Source organism: Rhipicephalus sanguineus, chromosome 9 (genome assembly GCF_013339695.2).
Source record: "Rhipicephalus sanguineus isolate Rsan-2018 chromosome 9, BIME_Rsan_1.4, whole genome shotgun sequence".
Classification (NCBI taxonomy): Eukaryota; Metazoa; Arthropoda; class Arachnida; order Ixodida; family Ixodidae; genus Rhipicephalus; species Rhipicephalus sanguineus.
The window spans coordinates 146,828,998-146,850,837 of record NC_051184.2 but is presented as its reverse complement, the minus strand read 5'-3'; the positions used below and the strand labels follow the sequence as shown (position 1 = coordinate 146,850,837).

The window sequence follows — 21,840 nt, the reverse complement described above, 5'->3', positions numbered from 1 at the left end:
CCAGCACCCCCCCCCCCTTGGCTACGCCCCTGCCGTCAGGGTCCTGACGAAGACAAGCATTCATGATGAAACGTTTCCTCACCGCTTCATCTTCCGCTGAACGTTTTTCTTGTAGGAAGGAGAGAGAGAGAAGGAACAGAGGATAGGCATGGAGGTTAACTAGCGTCCAGTTTGCTACCCTACTCATGGGAGGAGAATGAGGGAGTAAAAATAGAGAGAAAGAGACACATTTCACAACACACACACAGAGGAGTGTATCACAGGTGGTCACTCAATTTTGTTGCCTTGAAGTACTGCAGGAGGTACTAGTTAAAGGGATCCGGACACCGACCAAATGATTTAAAAACGAATGTATTGACGTTTCGGCTCCCCCACGGGAACCATGTTCACAATAAAAGATCGGCACAGCAGTTCGCCTTTTTTAAGCGCGGCGCATCACGTGACCAAGACACCTGGCGTACATCGGAGGAAGATTACCCTCGTTGCGATTAAGGGTGTGCGGCGTAGTTTGGATGAACAAGGACTCCAGATAAAGGCGTGTAGCACGATTTTTTTCCTTGGCAATCACACGGGCGTCTTTCCAGCTGATAGCGTGTGACGTAGTTGCGCAGTGTTCGGCCACGGCATTGGACGCAACATGTTTATTCGTGACGTCATTCTTGTGCTGTTGAAGTCTCGTCTTGAAGTTGCCGGTTTCCCCCACGTAGACGTAAGGACAGTCCGCACAGGGGATGACGTACACAACACCCGGGTACCTTTCCTTTTCAAGAGGGTCCTTCACACGTACGAGTTCGTGCCGGAGCTTCCTGGACGGGACGTGCGCCGCCTGCACGTCATAAGACCGCAGAAATCGTGCAAGGGGCTCGCTTACTCCCGGAACCTACGGAATTGCGGCCCGTTTCTGTGTAGGTCCAGATTGGGCGGGCACTGCACGAGCCAACTGGCGCCCTACTGAGTCAATTAGGTACTCAGGGTAACCATACGCCATCAGCTCCTGCCGCACCAGTGCATTGTCACCCGCACGGTCTTCCCCTGTCGTGCATACCCTTTCCGCCCGACGAAGAAGAGAGCCGACAACGGACCTCTTTTGCGAAGCCGGGTGCACCGATCTGTAGTTGAGGTAGCGGCCAGTGTGAGTGGGCTTCCTAAACACCTTGAACGACAAGCCTGAGCCATCGCGTTTCACCAGGGCGTCCAAGAACGGTAGCTGGCCCTCAGACTCCGCTTCGACTGTGAACTGAATTGCTGGATGCATACTGTTGAGGTGAACCGTGAATAGGTCGAGGTTCTGCCGCTGCAAAACACTGAAGCAGTCGTCGACATACCTCAGAAAGCACTTCGGTTTCGGCGTAAACGAGGAAAGTGCCCGAGCTTCAATAGCCTCCATTGTTAGGTTAGCAACAGTCACCGAAATCGACGCCCCCATCGCCGCACCGTGTAACTGCCGGTAATACTTCTTCTGAAAGGTGAAATAGGTGTTCGACAGGCAAAACTTGAGTAGCCTGCCTAGGTCGTGCACTTCGAGGGGAGATCGCTCAGGCAATGTCGGGTCCTTGTCGAGGGCGGCAACGCACACATCCACGGCCATGTCTAAGGGTACACTCGTGAAAAGTGACACAACGTCGAAGGAAACCAAGACTTCGTCCGGATCGACTATTGTGTTTTTGACCTTTTCGATGAAGTCATACGTGTTGCGTATATAGGTAGCACCTTTGCCTACCAGGGGCGAGATGACCCTATGAAGAAAACCTGACAGCCTGTAGAGCGGGGAGCGAGTGAAGTCCACTATAGGCCGCAGGGGGATATCGGTCTTGTGTACCTTCGGTAGGCCGTATATAGCTGGAGCTGATCCATTGTGGCAAAGCAATTTATAATACAGCTGCTTGTGTTGAGGCGGCACCATGCGGAAGATGTCGGACAGAAGTTTTTGCAAGTCCCTTTGTAGCTTAGGTGTAGGGTCTCTTGCAGCCGGGGCGTATGTTTGTTTATCACTCAGAAGCAAGTGCATTTTTTCGATGTACTTGCTTTTGTCGAGAAGGACCGAAGCGTTACCCTTGTCGGCAGGAAGTATCACAATGTCATGATTCTCACGTAGCCTCTTGACGGCATCACGCTCCTGCTGGGACAAGGGGGCCACCGTGGGTTGAGTGCGCAGCTTCGACAAGACGTTTACAACGCGTGTGCGAGCCTCATCACGGCGAGACTGGTCGACCAAACAGACAGCACGGTCAGCAGCACATACCAACTTCTTCGTGTCTGTTGCGGGACCCATATTGAAGTTGAGACCAAGGTTCAGGACTGCCATCTCGGGGCCGTCGGGCTGGTACGAGGACAGGTTGTACACCACCTTCTTTTGGGAGCCTGGTAAACGCGGTGTGAGGCGTTGCTTCAATCTTTCCAGCTTTTTGGCGTGGCACTGCTCGTCTTTACGAGCGCGTAGGTTGGCTTGAAAGTTGGCGTGCATTTGTATGCGTGCTACTTCGTCCGGACATTGAGCTTCAAGGCGCCGTCGGGAAAAGAATGCGTCATTCTTAAGTATTCGTGCTTATTCCTTGCAATCCATGATTCTTGCTTGGAGCAAGTGCCGTTCCGCCTTGGAAACAACGCTCAGTCCAAATCTCGTCGACACAGGCCTTTGAAGACGCAACGAGGGTGGGATCAGTCCCTGGGACTTGCAGGCAAGGTTAAACTTCAGATGCCCGTTGAATGCCAGAATGCGTGTCGTCAGGGAAACGTACCGGCGAATTTCAGTAATCACTTGCTGGCCGTACGTCTGTCGCAAATGGATGAAGTTGAGAGTATGACGGAAACCCGTCTGGCCGGGATGAAACATACTAGTTAAAGGGATCCGGACACCGACCAAATGATTTAAAAACGAATGTATTGACGTTTCGGCTCCCCCACGGGAACCATGTTCACAATAAAAGATCGGCACAGCAGTTCGCCTTTTTTTAAGCGCGGCGCATCACGTGACCAAGACACCTGGCGTACATTGAGACCAAGGTTCATCGAGACCTTGGCAATCACACGGCCAGCAAGTGATTACTGAAATTCGCCGGTACGTTTCCCTGACGACACGCATTCTGGCATTCAACGGGCATCTGAAGTTTAACCTTGCCTGCAAGTCCCAGGGACTGATCCCACCCTCGTTGCGTCTTCAAAGGCCTGTGTCGACGAGATTTGGACTGAGCGTTGTTTCCAAGGCGGAACGGCACTTGCTCCAAGCAAGAATCATGGATTGCAAGGACCAAGCACGAATACTTAAGAATGACGCATTCTTTTCCCGACGGCGCCTTGAAGCTCAATGTCCGGACGAAGTAGCACGCATACAAATGCACGCCAACTTTCAAGCCAACCTACGCGCTCGTAAAGACGAGCAGTGCCACGCCAAAAAGCTGGAAAGATTGAAGCAACGCCTCACACCGCGTTTACCAGGCTCCCAAAAGAAGGTGGTGTACAACCTGTCCTCGTACCAGCCCGACGGCCCCGAGATGGCAGTCCTGAACCTTGGTCTCAACTTCAATATGGGTCCCGCAACAGACACGAAGAAGTTGGTATGTGCTGCTGACCGTGCTGTCTGTTTGGTCGACCAGTCTCGCCGTGATGAGGCTCGATACGCGTTGTAAACGTCTTGTCGAAGCTGCGCACTCAACCCACGGTGGCCCCCTTGTCCCAGCAGGAGCGTGATGCCGTCAAGAGGCTACGTGAGAATCATGACATTGTGATACTTCCTGCCGACAAGGGTAACGCTACGGTCCTTCTCGACAAAAGCAAGTACATCGAAAAAATGCACTTGCTTCTGAGTGATAAACAAACATACGCCCCGGCTGCAAGAGACCCTACACCTAATCTACAAAGGGACTTGCAAAAACTTCTGTCCGACATCTTCCGCATGGTGCCGCCTCAACACAAGCAGCTGTATTATAAATTGCTTTGCCACAATGGATCAGCTCCAGCTATATACGGCCTACCGAAGGTACACAAGACCGATATCCCCCTGCGGCCTATAGTGGACTTCACTCGCTCCCCGCTCTACAGGCTGTCAGGTTTTCTTCATAGGGTCATCTCGCCCCTGGTAGGCAAAGGTGCTACCTATATACGCAACACGTGTGACTTCATCGAAAAGGTCAAAGACACAATAGTCGATCCGGACGAAGTCTTGGTTTCCTTCGACGTTGTGTCACTTTTCACGAGTGTACCCATAGACATGGCCGTGGATGTGTGCGTTGCCGCCCTCGACAAGGACCCGACATTGCCTGAGCGATCTCCCCTCGAAGTGCACGACCTAGGCAGGCTACTCAAGTTTTGCCTGTCGAACACCTATTTCACCTTTCAGAAGAAGTATTACCGGCAGTTACACGGTGCGGCGATGGGGGCGTCGATTTCGGTGACTGTTGCTAACCTAACAATGGAGGCTATTGAAGCTCGGGCACTTTCCTCGTTTACGCCGAAACCGAAGTGCTTTCTGAGGTATGTCGACGACTGCTTCAGTGTTTTGCAGCGGCAGAACCTCGACCTATTCACGGTTCACCTCAACAGTATGCATCCAGCAATTCAGTTCACAGTCGAAGCGGAGTCTGAGGGCCAGCTACCGTTCTTGGACGCCCTGGTGAAACGCGATGGCTCAGGCTTGTCGTTCAAGGTGTTTAGGAAGCCCACTCACACTGGCCGCTACCTCAACTACAGATCGGTGCACCCGGCTTCGCAAAAGAGGTCCGTTGTCGGCTCTCTTCGTCGGGCGGAAAGGGTATGCACGACAGGGGAAGACCGTGCGGGTGACAATGCACTGGTGCGGCAGGAGCTGATGGCGTGTGGTTACCCTGAGTACCTAATTGACTCAGTAGGGCGCCAGTTGGCTCGTGCAGTGCCCGCCCAATTTGGACCTACACAGAAACGGGCCGCAATTCCGTACGTTCCGGGAGTAAGCGAGCCCCTTGCACGAGTTCTGCGGTCTTATGACGTGCAGGCGGCGCACGTCCCGTCCAGGAAGCTCCGGCACGAACTCGTACGTGTGAAGGACCCTCTTGAAAAGGAAAGGTACCCGGGTGTTGTGTACGTCATCCCCTGTGTGGACTGTCCTTACGTCTACGTGGGGGAAACCGGCAACTTCAAGACGAGACTTCAACAGCACAAGAATGACGTCACGAATAAACATGTTGCCTCCAATGCCGTGGCCGAACACTGCGCAACTACGTCACACGCTATCAGCTGGAAAGACGCCCGTGTGATTGCCAAGGAAAAAAATCGTGCTACACGCCTTTATCTGGAGTCCTTGTTCATCCAAACTACGCCGCACACCCTTAATCGCAACGAGGGTAATCTTCCTCCGATGTACGCCAGGTGTCTTGGTCACGTGATGCGCCGCGCTTAAAAAAGGCGAACTGCTGTGCCGATCTTTTATTGTGAACATGGTTCCCGTGGGGGAGCCGAAACGTCAATACATTCGTTTTTAAATCATTTGGTCGGTGTCCGGATCCCTTTAACTAGTATGTTTCATCCCGGCCAGACGGGTTTCCGTCATACTCTCAACTTCATCCATACTGCAGGAGGGCTCGTGTGGTTTTCTGGGCTGATATGCTATAAAGACAGACTCCCAAGATCTTTCCTTCGGGAAAAAGCCGACCGTCAAGTCTCCTGAAGGCACACTGGTACACTGGAGAGTCCGGCGATGTGTTTGAAATAGCATACAGCGGCAGAAATGATGATCGATAGTCTCTACACAGTTGCAGTTATCGCACATTGATGAATGTGCCCTACCAATCCGATAGGTGAATGAGTTTTAGAAGACGTTACACCGAGCCACAGTCAACACAGCAACACAACAAAAAGACGGACAGTAGAAGTGGACAGGACAGCGCTTACTCCCGTCCACTTCTACTGTCCACGTTTTTTTTTCAGTGTGCTTCAACCTAATTTTCTAAACATGAACGTAAACCAACAGGCCCAACTCGCCATCTTGCTCCAACACAGCATTCTAAGCAGGGAAGGAGGCATGAATCAAGCACCTGGTGTGTGTGTCTCCCTTCGTTTCAAAACAATCGTTCAGTGGCGATACTTAAGACCACAGTTAGTGGAAATCGACTCCAATGTGTTGAAATCACTAATAACAAAAGAAAACGGCAAAATAATATTTGGCCCACCCAGCCAAGAATGCGTAATGAAAAAAGAACGTAAATTTCTTGCAAAATCACTGTTGCTGATGTGTATTGCTCACAAAATGAAACTTTTAGGAACGTTCTTACAACATGCCTCTGTTGGAACATTTCTCACTGAAAAAATGTTGGCAAAAAACTCTGGCATCATTGGAGAAGTAAGACGTTGGGAACAAAAGGCGCCATTTTAGACGTTAGCTAAAAATATTTGTGGATGCAGCATCATTGTTTCAACGGCGCCCACTAAAGAAGTAACGGTTTCAGGCTTCGAAATGCAGCGTACAAAACTTATCACAGAAATCATGGTCTGACATCCCTAGAGAGCACACAGTTAGGCTTAAATGTGCCATGGCTAGCAGAAAATATGAACACTGTAAATTACAGCGACATATAAGAAAAAGTACAACTAAACCAACTTTCATAGTTTGCGCTAAAATGTACCCCATAGATTTCAACCAACTCGCCCAGCAACAAGTCTTACTAAACCAACTGTAGCGCGAAAACAAAATGTATGAACAGAAAATTAATCGAAACGACCACAAATATTACAATGAATGAGCCACTTACTAAAATGAATAAATAAATACCAGCCTGATAAAAAAAAAAACATCTTTCTTTTATGATGCCCAGTATTGGAAAATGTCAGGCTAAATGAACAAATTATTATTATAAGACACATCAGCTAAAAAAATTGGGACTCTTCCCCATTTTGTACTCAATAAGCACACAGCTATAAACTGAGGATTGTCAGAGGCAGATCAGGGTATTGCACTTAGTACACCACATTGCTCAGTGTCAAAATATCACAATGTGTGGCAAGTCAGTCTGAACACATGGCTTCATGACAGGCACTTGATGGAAATCACTAGGCACATCCGGAAGTCTGCAAAGAACACTACAAATAGCATACACACGAAAGTTGTTCTGCCATTAGCAGCATGGGGCAGCGTTCCACGTCAAATATATTTTAGCACAATAGCCCTAGTGCGGTTTCTTGAAGATGCCGACAAACAAAGACGCTCAAAGAAGTTAACTGCTTTACAAACTGTGACCTTTTGTTTTTGAAAGTTTCCAAGGAAAAGAGGAAACTGTCAATCTCTTGACATCCATATTTTTCATACTAAAACCTGTCAGTCAGCCCGTCAAAAAGAAGAAAGTAATAATTTAGTTGGTGTAGCCTTTGTTTCTAAACATCTAGGGCAAGTACCATCTGCAATAAATAGGAGAAAAGATCATTTCATTATTTGTTAATATACCTATAGGATGGTGTGAAAAGTTGAAAACTCGATAACGCCGTACGGCGACAGAGAGCGAGCCTGCTATATTTAACCAGGCACAAAAGACGCGCAAGAGAGCCTCTTGGTTCTGCTAAGAGCCGCAGGCTTTACCGAGAAAGGAGGAGGTTAACAGAGTAGGGTAAACATAAATCACAAGTCCGAAAGCGCATCGAGATAGTCAACGTAGCACTGAGAAAAAATGCCGAACTCCTCCCCGTGAAACGCGTCTTTGACTCTCATGCCCTCAGAAATTCGCAACTAACGGAGAAGCGTGACCAGCCTCTCGTTACATGCAGCTAGTACTGTGGAAGAAACCATGAACCAGTACGCTGTCGCTGCAAAGATTCTCTCGTCCACAAACTTCAGTGACGCAATAAAACAGATGACACATGCCGTAATTTCCAACAATGCAGTTTTAAAATTGGGTGCGCGAAGCTTTGCGTTCGTTCGTCGCCATTGCGCATGAATTATACGCTACGAACGCAACAAACGCTATCTGTGTATCCCATTGTAAAACTGGCTACTCCGCATGCGTCGTATACGCCGTCCTCTTGCGTACTCACGTTAAGTGGCGGAAATAGCATATGCGCCCAACGAACGCTCTCTTTGCGTACCCTAATCTAAAGCTGCTTCTTACGCGGCACACGTAGCTTAAGCTAATGTGTATCTTGAAACTACCTCATCAAGCGGCCAAGAAAAGACAGTCATTTTACTGAAATTAGGTTAACAAATATAAATATGGTTTTCGCTCATGTTCGTTCGAGCATGAACGGAAACCATGACGTGCATTTACGTTTAGACAGCTTTATCATGTATGCTGAATAAATTCCGCAGTAACGTACTGCTGAAACATGTCGCACATGCAGCCCGTGATGCAATGGAACACGCTTTTCATTTGCCATAGTTCTCAAATACGGAGCGCAAATGCAGTAAAAATGAACTTACCTTCAGAAATGACAGAAGCCCGTGGTTTACAGTACCCGCAAATCCACAGAAAACTAATCGCACATCAAAGTAACTACGTCCGTCCCTCGAGCATAGAAGAAAGGAAGTTGCGAGAGCGTCCCGCGCTCAAGCTGATGAGTGAAATTTTCCGCAGAGAATCTCACGGGACTCTAACCGTCAGTCAACGCAACAGTCGCTCCACAGAGACATACTTGCATTCGGGTCCACAAGTTTAACACGCAGCGAAGTATAGTTTCTTCACAACTGCGTTTATAGCCTCCACGAACCACGACACAAGCACGAAATATAGCAAAAGTGTGCATGACCGGTGAGCTCGACCGCGCATGCGAAATCGGCAAGCTTAACTGACATTGCAGAAGCAACGGCCGCGCGGATGGATACAGTCAGCGCTAAGGCCTTCGTGCGGAAGTTAGACGGTTATCGCTGCGAGTAAATTACAGTAAATGACGTGATGTTTACTGGTTAACGAACTTTGAAGTCTTCATTATTGCTGATGCAATGTAGACACCATACGCCTTTATCCTTTTGCGCGTTAGTTTCTTTATCGCAATGAGAGATGGCGTGCGCAGGCTCGAGTTCAAATTTCAATTCGCGGTGGTTCATGCATGCCCATGCATGCATGGGCCAAGTGGCACGCGGTCCGCTGCTGGGCGACAAAACGTCTTATAAAGTGCGTCTTCTAGACGTCACGAACAAGACGTTTTTAAAACGTCGAAATTGGTTTAGGATCGAACAAATGTCTTGAAAAATACGTTCCAGATCAAAATGGTCTTAAAAAATACGTTTTCTAGACGTTATTAAAAACGGATATAATACGGATTTTCTGTGACGTTTTTAAAACGTCGAAATTGATTAGAATCGAACAAACGTCTTGAAATATACGTTCCAGACCAAAATGGTCTTAAAAAATGTGTTTTCTAGACGTTATCAAAAACGGATATAATACGGATTTTCTATGACGTTTTTAAAACGCCGAAATTGGTTTAGAATCCGTTTTATCCGTTTCATCCTAAAAAAAAAACGTTTTCTAGACCATGTGTGCTACCTGGGTAAGAGTATAGGGGAAAGGACGCAAAGGAAGGGAGACAGCAACGTGACAAAGAAGGGAAAAAAAGAAAGAAAGAAGAAGAAAAGGATGTCAAGAGGGTCAGTAAGAAGGATTGTGCTTAACGCGAACATTGTGTTTGTTTAGGAAGCGATGCCATATTTTGACAACAATACAGTCTCCGCGGCCCCGCCTTCCTCTCAACAGACAATGTAATGACCCCGCTCGTCTAGTATTGCGCCTTCCGGTGTAAGGCCACGGGTGGCGTTTTTGACGTCCTTCTTCGTCGTTTACCTTATTAAAGGGTTTGATGGGGTGGAGACTGAGGAGACTGAGGGCCCTACCAATCAAGTGAAGCAGGCTAATGGAGACTAAAGTGGGAATCTATTTTTTGCTGTCCTGGCTAGGCACAACTAAGCCCCGAGGGCGAAGGAAGGAATGCTATAGCAACAAGTTGTAATGTGACGCGAAGAACGGCAAGCAGCTCGAAACTTCCAACGCGTTGCTCAACCAGAAAGGACGCACGGAACTAACATACACAGGATGAGCGCGAACTAACAACTGTCGCAGCTCGACAGTTAAAGCGCGCTGGTCAAATACAAAGGAGGACGCACGAAACGAACGCACAAGTATACACAGAAAAAGCGCGAATTGCCACAGTTGTAACTTATTTGTTTATGAGCAGCGCGCTCCTTTCGCAAAAGCGGCCGCTGCAGTGAGCGAAATGGTCTTCGTGCTCTCTGTAACTTGAACGCAAACTTGTACTGAGAGCGCAAGACGTACAAGATAAGCGCACGCGCAGGTGCGACCACGCCCTGTAGAGACACACGCTCATCTCAACGCGGGGGGGCGACGACATTTAAAGCGCGCTCTTCGAGCCCTTCGCGCCATCTCGCCAGTGATAACCAAAACGACCTGATTTACCCTGATCTCTGAGTACCACCACTGGCAAATGGTGTATATAAATAGCACACCGTTAGTACGACGAAAACGTGCTGTTTGTGGCGGAGCAGTTTCGCGCTGCGCGCTGGGGATCGAGAGGTCGCAAGTTCGATTCCCAGGTGACGGAACTTTTTGTTCTTGTTTTTTCTTTGCCATATGTTAGTCTTTATATTTTACAGCGTCCTATCCATGACGGAAATGCGTCAGTGCAGCCGTGGTGGACCCCGGCATAAAACGCTTTCGTGTTAAAAATTTTATTATAAAATTACGTTATTGCTGCGTTCAAGTAAAACTGCCTGACTTGTTAGTTTCCCAGTCTGCAGTCGACAATAACCGCTGTCGAAAGTAGGGGGGGGGGCTCGGCCCCCCCAACATTTCTCAATGGGGGGGCTCGCGCCCCCCTTGCCCCCCCGATAGGTACGCCTATGAAAGTCACCACCCCTTATGATGGACCTACATTGTTCGCTGCTCAAGGGGGCGCCATTCGACCTTCCGCCATGTGCACCGCTCGTGTTTTCATTGATGGACTTCGCCATTACGTACAGTTCGCCGTGCTGAGTTCGTGTGCCCACCAGATTATATTAGGGTGGGATTTTCTGTCTACGGCAAACGCTTCCATCTGCTGTCGAGAACGTGTTCTTCACATGACGGAAACCGACTATGCCCTTTCTGTGGATGACAAGCCACTTCGTTTGCTCGCTGTTGTTTGCTCGCTGTGGAGGATACCGAGATACCACCTGGTCATCAAGGAATAGTTACCATCGCCTCTGACGTTATCGATTATGGTGACGTGCTTGTACTGCCATCTGCACGCTGTTTCGCAAGAGGGATAGCCTTTGCTTCAGGGCTAGTGCGGTTCCACGATGGCTACGGACTTCTCGACGCTACAAACCAGACGTCCGAGAAAATTCTCAACCCTAAAGGCACCACAATGGCTTGCGTCACGGAATCCCAGCCTCTCTCTCTTGTTGCGCTCGTGCCGGCGTCCTCTGACCCTCCATCTGTTGAACGTTCCCCGGGCATGTCTGCTCTCGCTGCGACCATCAGTCCCGACCTGACATCATCGCAGTCAGATGAGTTGCTTGCCTTGCTACAAAAGCATGCAACATCGTTTGATGCCCATTCCTCCTCTTTGGGATAAACGTCTATTATCACGCATCGGATCGAGACGGATGGCACTTCTATCGTACGCCGTCGACCATATCGCGTCTCTTCATCCGAGCGGAAGATCATTGAAGAAAATCTCACCGATATGTTGCAACGGAACATCATACGTCCCTCCGCAAGTCCTTGGTCATCTCCCGTTGTTCTAGTACGGAAAAAAGACTACCGGGCCCTTAATAACATCAACCGCAAGGATGTCTATTCCATGCCGCGCATAGACGATGCCTTGGATTCGCTACAGGGTGCCGAGTATTTCTCAAGTCTAGACCTGCGTTCGGGCTATTGGCAGATACCCATGCACGAGGACGACAAAGAAAAGACAGCGTTTTCAACACCAGATGGCCTCTACGAATTCAACGTCATGCCATTCGGCCTTTGCAATGCTCCAGCATCGACGGCTGCAGAACTCACCGCCATCCGTGCTGCTCTAGAGTTCGTAGTGGAAGAAACGCCACAGGCATGGTCAGTCTTCTCTGACTCCAAAGCAGCGCTCCAGTGCATTATGTCCCCATATCGTCACGGACCAAATGAACAGTTAGTCGTTGACATAAGACTGCTTCATCACCGCGCCATTGAGAAGCGCCACAGCCTCATCTATCAGTGGATACCGGGCCATTGCGGTATCTACGGACATGACCGTGCTGATGAGGCTGCCCGATCTGCCCACGATGCTCTCCATTGTGCAGCTATACCGCTGTCAAGAACGGACGCCGCAATAAGGCTTCGTTCCCATGCACGTGAACTGACACTGGCACAGTGGAACTCGACGGAATTTACCAACGCCCGTCTTCACAACTTGGACCCGAATCTACAGCTCCGTCTTCCGTCGGGAATAACTAGAGCTGAGGAGACGCTCCTGTGCCGCCTGTGGCTCGGGGTGGCCTTCACGAAGGCCTACTCATTTCGAATTGGAATGGCCAGCAGCCCGACATGTGATAACTGTAGCTGCGAGGAGACAATCGCCCATCTTCTCTGTGAGTGTCCTCGCTTCAGTGCACAAAGAGAAGAACTGTCCGCAGCGTTAAATAGACTTGACAATTGTCCACTGTCGGAGGAAAAGATCTTAGGACACTGGCCGAAACCATCCTCGGCACGGAAAGCTTTGAAAGCGTTATTGCGCTTTTTGCGCAAAACTAATCTCATAGACAGACTTTAAGCAGTGTCGTTTATCGTACTATTGTTCTTTTTTTTTTCTTTTTGTAACATCCCTTTTCTATCATCTTTCACTCCCCCTTCCCCTTTCCCCAGCACAGGGTAGCCAGCCGGTCTGAGAACTGGCTAACCTCTCTGTCTTTCCGTTTTTCTTCTCCTCCTCCTCCTCCAGCAACATTCGATCGCATGATTGACACCGTTTTGCGAGGCCTGAAATGAAAAACTTGCTTGTGCTATTTGGACGATATCGTTATTTTCTCGTCAACATTCCATCAGCACTTGCAACGTCTGGACGAAGTTCTCACGTGTCTTGCCAACGCCGGCCTTCAGCTGAACACCAAGAAGTGCCGTTTTGCGAGCAAGACAATTAAAGTCTTAGGTCACATCGTAAGCAAGGACGGCATTCGTCTTGATCCAGACAAGGTATCCGCTGTCCAGCACTTCCCGCGTCCTGAAAAAGCCAAAGATTTGCGCAGTTTCCTCGGCCTCGCTTCCTATTTTCGCCGATTCATTCGAGACTTCGCCTCAATCGCTTCGCCTTTGCACAAGTTGCTCGGCTCCGGAGTTCCCTTTGTGTGGTCTCCTGAATGTGAATCGGCGTTTGTCCATCTGAAGTGTGCCCTCACGTCCGAACCAGTCCTTTGCCATTTCGATGAAACCGCACCTACACTCCTCCATATGGACGCTAGTGGTCATGGCATTGGTGGTATTCTGCTACAGCGAGACAAGTCTTCACGCGAAAGGGCCGTCTCATACGCCAGCCGTGTACTGACACCTGCAGAAAAGAATTATACCATCACCGAGTAGGAGTGCCTAGCCGTCGTTTGGTCTGTACAGAAGTTTCGACCTTACCTTCACGGCCGCCACTTTACAGTGGTTACAGACCATCACGCCTTGTGCTGGCTCTCGACACTCAAGAACTTATCTGGCCGCCTTGGTCGCTGGATTCTTCGTTTGTAAGAATATGACTTTAGTATTACGTACAAGTCGGAAAAAAAAAACACCAAGACGCCGACGCGCTTTCGCGCTGCCCGCTTCCTTCGGAACCGTATAACGGCGCCACCACGACCGCACGCGACGAGTTCTCAGCCGTCCCTTCTTCAAACATTTCATCCTTAGCTACTATGGGCCCAACTTCTTTGAACGAGTGTGGTTCATTGCTATCTCATCAACGCGCTGATCCTTACTGTCGCCGCCTCATGGACCGCCTTGACGGGACTTCGCGGCCCCCTAACGCACGTCTTCGTCGACAGCTGACGCTATTCAAGCTCGACAACTGCGTCCTGTACCGCCATATCTACCATCCTGACGGTCAACGCTGGGTGCCAGTTCTACCTCGCTCTCTTCGAGCTGAAGTCCTCAAGGCATACCGCGATGACATGACCGCTGGAGACTTGGGATTTCAGAAAACGTACGATCGCATCAGATGTCACTACTACTGGCCGGGCTTGTCCACTAGTGTAGCGAAGTACGTTGCTGCGTGCGTGCTTTGTCAGCGTCGAAAGCTTCCCACATCAGCTCAAAGCGGACAATTACAACCACTCCCGTGTCCGCTGGAGCCATTTGAGGTATTTGACATCGATCTGTACGGTCCGCTTCTTATGACTGTCGCCGGTAATCGATGGATAGTTACAGCTGTCGACCATCTGACACGCTACGCCGAAACAGCTTCCGTGGCTTCTGCATCAGCTCCCGAAGTTGCTGATTTTATACTCTGATTCCTAATACTTCGTCACGGTGCTGCTCGTGTCATCCTGAGCGACCGTGGAAAGGCATTTCTTTCACAACTCGTTGACGAAGTGCTCAAGGCATCCGGCACCACTCACAAAACAAGCTCCAGTTACCATCCTCAAACGAACGGGCTGACTGAACGCTTTCATCGTACGCTGTCAGACATGGTAGTCATGTATATCCAAACGGACCACAGAAATTGGGACGCAATTTTGCCATTCGTGACTTTCGCGTACAACACCTCCGTACAGCGCACAACCGGTTGCTCGCCATTCTACCTCGTCCATGGCCGTTTCCCCTCTTCTTTCCTCGACGTTTCCTTATTCTCTGCGACTGTTAAACCATCTCCATCCACCAGTGAAGAATACGTGTCCCGGCTGCTTCATTGCCGCCAGCTGGCTCGCGTCAACACTGAAGCAAGGCAACAGGACCGCAAGCTTGACTATGATGCCTCTCATCGCGCCGTGTCCTTCAGCCCTGGCAATGAAGTGCTGCTTCTTACACCCATTCGCACTCCTGGCTTGTGCGAGAAATTTCAACTACACTTTATTGGCCCCTACACGGTCTTGGAGCAAACGTCTCCCGTCAACTATCGCGTGGCACCCGTTGTTCTGCCAGCGGACCGCCGCTGCCGGGCTGCAGAGATAGTCCACGTATCACGGATGAAGCCTTTCGCACGGCGTTCCTTTTCGCTTTAACCCGCGGTCAGGATGATCGCTCTCGCGTGGGGTGGGAAGTTAGTGTGGGCATTCATTAGACACATCTACCCTCCTCGTACATGGTCATCATCATGGGTGTTCGTCGTCTTCATCTGTAGGGGGAACTCAGCTTGATTGTGATCTGTGCCTCGGGTGTGGTCGCTTTACCGTGCCTTCGGGGCCTAATAAAGGTCGCGCTAACCGTTGCGTCACAGTATGTTAACTTTATGGCCCCCTCAGAGGACAGTGTACTTAATTTTTTCCGTTTCGGAACTACGTGGGCCTTAGTAGGCGACGTCAAAACACGTGACGTCACGGCGAATGGGGCAGAAACTTCAAGGTGGCGTCGCTTCCCACATTTTCTTTTTGCGCGATATCTCGCTTACTAAGCGTCTTCTCGCAGCAAGCGTGGCGTTTTTGGTATCGTGAAAGAACAGTTTACTAATACGAGAACATCATACTAATTGAGCGCATCATCAGTACGGTGCCTATAGATATACTGGCCAGTGTGCTGCAGTGCAGACGACACGCGATCGACTTGGGAAACTGCATCGTTTCCCGGGCAGGTCGGACGGGAAAGAAATGCGACAAGCACGCGTCCGAGCGGACAGCCCTGTCTCGCCTTCGGCCACCTCGTTCATCGCTTTCGACTACATCACTGAGTACGCAACGACTGCAGTAATGATTGGCCTTCCAGAATTGCGAAAGTCCTGTTACGCGAAAAAACTTTGTGTTTTGATTCCCCCTGTTCGTGAGACCTAGCCGTCGCTGCTGAACGTTCACACTCGCGTCATACCGCGCTGTTGGTTTGATTCAGGTGAACTCGGCACATGGACACAAGTTCGTCGCCTGCAATTTACGCGTCGGGAAGGCTGCTTTATCGTTCCAGAACTGACGCCTGTGAATTTTAACGCGATAGCGTTACAGAGCTCGTGTCGCAGAAATTCCGCCGTCGGCGTCGGTGTCGGCACCGTTGGTTGTGAGCGAAAAATCGTCCGTGAGCGAAAAATCGAGAAGGAAGCAAATAAAATAAAGAATAAAATCTTCGGTCCCATTGAGGATCTAATACGGGCCGTCCGCGTGACTAGCAGGTGTTCTACCACAAATCCACGATATTACTTGCAGCTGCTTCGGAAAAAAAAAACACTACATAAATGCTATGTAGTGGAAGGAGTCTCCTTAACGCATTTTGTTCGGCAGGTGTCACGACGAAAACGAGCCCATTCGGCGATTTGTAGGCGCATTTGGGAGGCCATCAAACTAAGTCGAAAAAGGCCGGGATAGTGCAGCCATCGCCGCTAAAAACACACACGAACGTTCAAACAAAATGGACAACTATGTCCATCTAGCGGAAAACATATCAAGCCAACGCCGGCTTGCGGAGGCGTTGATCAAGCAAACAGCAAACTCTAGATAATGTGCTGCCATCTGTGAGGCATTGTGACTCTCTTCATGGCCTCCGAGATGGCAAGCGCGCGGCGTATATCTTGGAGGCCATGCGACTCTTGCTTTATTAGATCAAAAACATGTACCATTCGCGAGCGCGCGCGCGCGTGTGTGTCTGTGTGCGTGTGTGTGTGTAACAATACACATCAATAAGTATGCACTTAGTGGTTGAAGTGCGCACTAGGGGCCGGATTTCGCTATCGCGTTCAACTCTTAAAGGCGAAGCATAAGGGTCCCCCAATTTTTCAGCAAACTTTCAGATCGGTCGGCTGGTTTGCTTTGTTTTTGTCACTCGATAAGGGTGATATATATATATATATATATATATATATATATATATATATATATATATATATATATATATATATATATATATATATATATATATATACATATGTATATATATATACATATATACATGGTGGGGTGAAATTCAATGGATCCGGTGGAAAATGCGGTAGAAAAACAGGTCGACAAACGTGCGAAACACAAGTTTTACTAACGTTTCGGCAGGAGGGCCTGCCTTCGTCAGAGTGAATCACTCTGACGAAGGCAGACCTCCTGCCGAAACGTTAGTAAAACTTGTGTTTCTCACGTTTGTCGACCTGTTTTTCTAGTGTATATATATATATATATATATATATATATATATATATATATATATATATATATATATATATATATATATATATATATATCATCATCCTGTCTAATAATAACAATAATAATAACGTTTATTTCCACCAATACAAAGTTGATGGAGGGGGTGAGAATAAAAGCGACTGTCCGCTTGACTACGTTCTCACCCCCCTTTACATCAGACAGAGGCGGTGGCGGCAACAGAACACAAGATCTGACGAGGGTATACACAACATTCTAGAATCTAGCAATAACAGAAATTCGCAACAGCAGGCTGCGGTGCTGGGAGAAAGAAAAAGAAACACAATGCAATAAACATGTATACCTACAAGCATAGATCAGACGTCAGTACATAAACTACATATACACTAAACACAAAATTTACGCGGTAACAGTGTTGGTTATTTCCTCATTTTTATTTAGGCACGTTATTTCAAGAAGTTTTCATTGTCAGATGAGTTAATGAGATATTGGCGTAGTTGAGAAAAGGTGATGTCTGCTATGTCAATACCTGAGGAATGTAGTCTGTTTAAGTGTAACGGTAGCTGATAGGTAATTTTTTGTTGTCCATAATTAGTCCTCGTACGAGGAAGGATCCAGTGTGGTTGATGACGGTGGGGGTATTTTGGTTCATAACGCATCATGGAAGCTAACTCTGTAATAGTGGATAGACGTCTTTTTTTGTTCGATCCTATAGTTGCGTAAGAGCCTGTAACTGTAGAGGTTGAAAACATTCATGATTTCGTGTTCATTGAACAAATGTTGCGTTGTATGTCTGTAAGGAAGGTTATAAATTAGACGAAGGATTTTATTATGTAGGGGTGAAATCTTCCGTAAATTTGTTTTAGTCGTCGTGCCCCACACTAACATGCAGTAGTTTAGATGTGAAAGAAATAAAGCATTGTATATAGCAAGTTTGGCTTTTAAAGGTAAAATAGATTTATGACGCCAAACTTTACCAACCGCTTTGGATGCCTTTAATAAAATACTGTTTATATGGTCATTCCATTGCATATGCTGAGTAAAATAAACTCCTAGCATAAACGCCCACTGCAGGGCAAAGGCCTCTCCCATGTTCCGCCAATCAACCCGGTCCTGTGCTTTCTGCTGCCACGCTGTACCTGCAAACTTCTTAATCTCATCTACCCACCTAATTTTCTGTCTCCCCCTCACGCGTTTGCCATCTCTTGGAATCCAGTCAGTTACCCTTAATGACCACCGGTTATCCTGCCGACGTGCTACGTGCCCGGCCCATATCCATTTCTTCTTCTTGATTTCAACTATGATATCCTTAACCCCCGTTTGTTCCCTGACCCACTCTGCTCTCTTCCTGTCTCTTAAGGTTACACCTATCATTTTCCTTTCCATCGCTCGCTGCCTCGTCCTCAATTTAAGTTGAACCCTCTTTGTAAGTCTCCAGGTTTCTGCTCCGTAGGTAAGTACCGGTAAGATGCAGCTGTTGTATACCTTCCTCTTGAGGGATAGTGGTAGATTGCCATTCATGATTTGATAATGCTTGCCGAATGAGCCCCAACTCATCCTTATTCTTCTAGTTATTTCACTCTCATGGTCCGGCTCCGCGGTTATTACCTGTCCTAAGTAGACGTACTCCTTTACAACTTCCAGTGTCTTGCCACCTATCGCAAAGCGCTGTTCTCTGCCAAGATTGTTCCACATTACTTTAGTTTTATGCATATTAATTTTCAGACCTACTCTTCTACTTTCCGTATCCAGTTCAGTAATCATGAGCTGCAATTCGTCTCCCGCGTTACTCATCAATGCAATGTCATCAGCGAATCGCAGGTTACTGAGATACTCTCCATTAACTCTTATCCCTAACTCTTCCCAATCTAGGGCCCTGAAAACCTCCTGTAAACACGCGGTGAATAGTATTGGAGAGATCGTGTCGCCCTGCCGTACGCCCTTCTTTATTGGGATTCTGTCGCTTTCTTTATGGAGGACTATAGTGGCTGTGGATCCGCTGTAGATTTCTTCCATTATGTTTATATAGGCTTCGTCGATGCCTTGATTGCGCAGTGCCTGCATGACTGCTGATGTCTCCACCGAATCAAATGCCTTCTCGTAATCTATGAAGGCTATGTATAGGGGTTGGTTGTATTCCGCGCATTTCTCTATCACCTGATTGATAGTATGAATATGGTCTCTTGTTGAGAATCCTGTACGAAATCCTGCCTGGTCCCTTGGTTGATTGAACTCTAATGTCGTATTAATTCTGTTAGCAATTACTTTTGTAAATATATATATATATATATATATATATATATATATATATATATATATATATATATATATATATATATATATATATATATAATGTATATATTTAAGGAGTTTAAGGTATATAATGAGGAACCGCTTTATTCAGCCGTGCTCGAGCCGAAATCACATTTATCGCCTTACTGCCTCTGCGAAAGCTGAGTCTTCAATTTTCTGTAGTGTCATTGCGATAGTGGTGAAGTATATTTATGCTGACTGGAGGAATAGAACACATTTGGTTGTTAGTCAGCGCCGTGGTCATTTCTTGTCCCGTCTTTTTAGCGATGTTTTTCACTCGTAATCACGGACCAACCAGCCCAAATGCGTACCCAGTTCATTTCTACCACATCGGGCTCTTTTTCAACCTTTGCATCCTTCTCCTGGTTACGTTCTTCAGTCGTTTGCATGAATCTTCTCGCCACTGTGACTTGTAGAGCTCGTCTTTACGCTTACTCCCTCAAGCATTCCTACCTGCCGCCGCAAGTTGCCCTTCTTTTTGGGGCATTGATGCCTTCACAAGGCCACGTGAAAAGAATGCGCCGAATTTTGAGGTCAGAAGCATGCCGACAAGTACGCTTCTACACTGACTGCCTGCAGCTTGTGAACCGCAACGAACTGCCTTTCCCCAATGCCCAGAAGAAGTTTCTTCAAGACCTGCGACTGGCGTCTCAGACTGCCGACTTCCTCAACGTAATAGTCCAGCTGCCTAGGAGCAAGCATCGGAATCCAGGGCAAGGTCGAGAGGTCAACGTGCTCGGAGACGCCTCAATCCCAAAGAACGTGGCTGATCTTCTCAATCTTGGGCCGAACTTTTGTGAGCACCCTGATCTGGATAAGTGCGTCAAAAGGAATGTTTATTGAACGAAAATGCGCTCTTATATATACACCCTATCACAGGGGGCGTTGCCGCCAACCGAGCGCGCGTCTGCATGACTGTGCATTGCGTCACAATATCAGGAATTGTTTTGTGTATGAGATCAACAACATCAATGTAACCGGAAAATACAGAACGGCAGTTCCAGTGAAGAACCTTTTTAGACGCTATGGTGGACTTAATATAGTTGACTCCACCGCAGAACGCAGTGCGTCCAGCTCGTTGTTGTCACTGTTAGTACCTTTTCTTGGTTTTGACCGGGAAGAATGGGTCGGAGACAATGGGGCATTCCGTCGCTTATAGTGATATTTCCGAGCTTCATCTCACCAAAAAATCTACTGGGTCCCACAGGGACAGGCAACTGAGAGCGGGCAAACTTCTCTGGAATAGGATCTGTTTAACTCTGAGGATTTAATTCATTGCCGTGGCGTTCAGAATCACTATTAAAAGTGGCGGTGGGTACAGGGTACGAGTGATCAAGCCGTTTTAACCTGGTGGCTAGCATCTCAATCAGCCCTACAGCAGATGTGTTGAAAAGCTGTTCCATAACAACCATGATAGCTTTTACAATCGCTGCATCAACGGCAGATGAGACAGACGCGTCTAGCGACCCTCATTGACGAGGTGTGACCGCGGTATACCCTACATCACGCTCTTTAATCAAGGATGCAGCCTCTGTCCGGGAACAACGGCGTTTCTTCACAATATCGAGGGTCTGTCTCTCACGATAACGGGCGGGACAGTTAGTGCCAGTGGCTGAGTGCGGTCAATTACATAAACAACACTTGAAATCTTCAACGTCACAATCTGACGCGAAATGTGATCCACCGCATTTAAGGCATCTTATTGAGGACCTGCAAGCATTAGCGCTATGTCCAAATCGCCAAGAGTTGCGATACTGCAGTGGCCGAGGTGTCAACGCTTCTACAAGGAATAAGTAGGGCCAGACTTTCAGTGCAAAGGGGCGTGTTAGACCGCGAAAACAGACGATAACGCTTTCAGTTGGTACTCGCGTATTACCTACAGGCGTGTTGCATCTTGAAACTGATACCACGCCAGCAGGAGAGACCAACTTTAAGAAGGCTTCGAGAATAATATTGGTGGGAACACCGTTCTGCAGAAGAATCACATCGTCTTCGTCTTCCAAATATGCTTGCACATATGCTGGCAGTAGTCTCCTAGGTCTTAAAAACCACCGTTAAGCTTGTCGTCGATACATCCTAAGATTGTTAAAAAAAAATGGCATAGCCATGTCATGCCTTTAGTCTCTCTCTCACCAAGTCGTGTGAGCACAATAAGAGCGCCACCTTTAAAAGGGCCATGGCACAGTCACCCAACAATTCGCGGTTTACAGCGAAAAATAGAAGTAGAGGGTCCGTTATGCCTATATATGTACAAAAAATGGACTATGAAAGAATATATCAGCACCAAATAAGTCCGAGAAGCCGCCGGCCACAAACCCCATGGCGTGTGTGAC

At 48.1% G+C, this 21,840-nt stretch overlaps 2 protein-coding genes across 2 annotated transcripts; one reads left to right on the top strand and one right to left on the bottom strand.

Moving 5' to 3' along the window:
- Nucleotides 1-880: 880 nt before the first annotated feature.
- LOC119405898 (uncharacterized) lies at nucleotides 881-2,464 on the bottom strand. Its single transcript, XM_037672724.1, has one exon. It carries the CDS (start codon nucleotides 2,462-2,464, stop codon nucleotides 881-883), a length of 1,584 nt encoding a protein of 527 aa, XP_037528652.1.
- Nucleotides 2,465-3,332: 868 nt separating this feature from the next.
- On the top strand, nucleotides 3,333-20,350 carry LOC125759994 (uncharacterized). Its single transcript, XM_049419541.1, has 3 exons — nucleotides 3,333-3,554; nucleotides 3,641-5,185; nucleotides 20,087-20,350. The coding sequence occupies exons 1-3, from the start codon at nucleotides 3,333-3,335 to the stop codon at nucleotides 20,348-20,350; spliced, it is 2,031 nt and encodes a 676-aa protein (XP_049275498.1).
- Nucleotides 20,351-21,840: the final 1,490 nt, after the last annotated feature.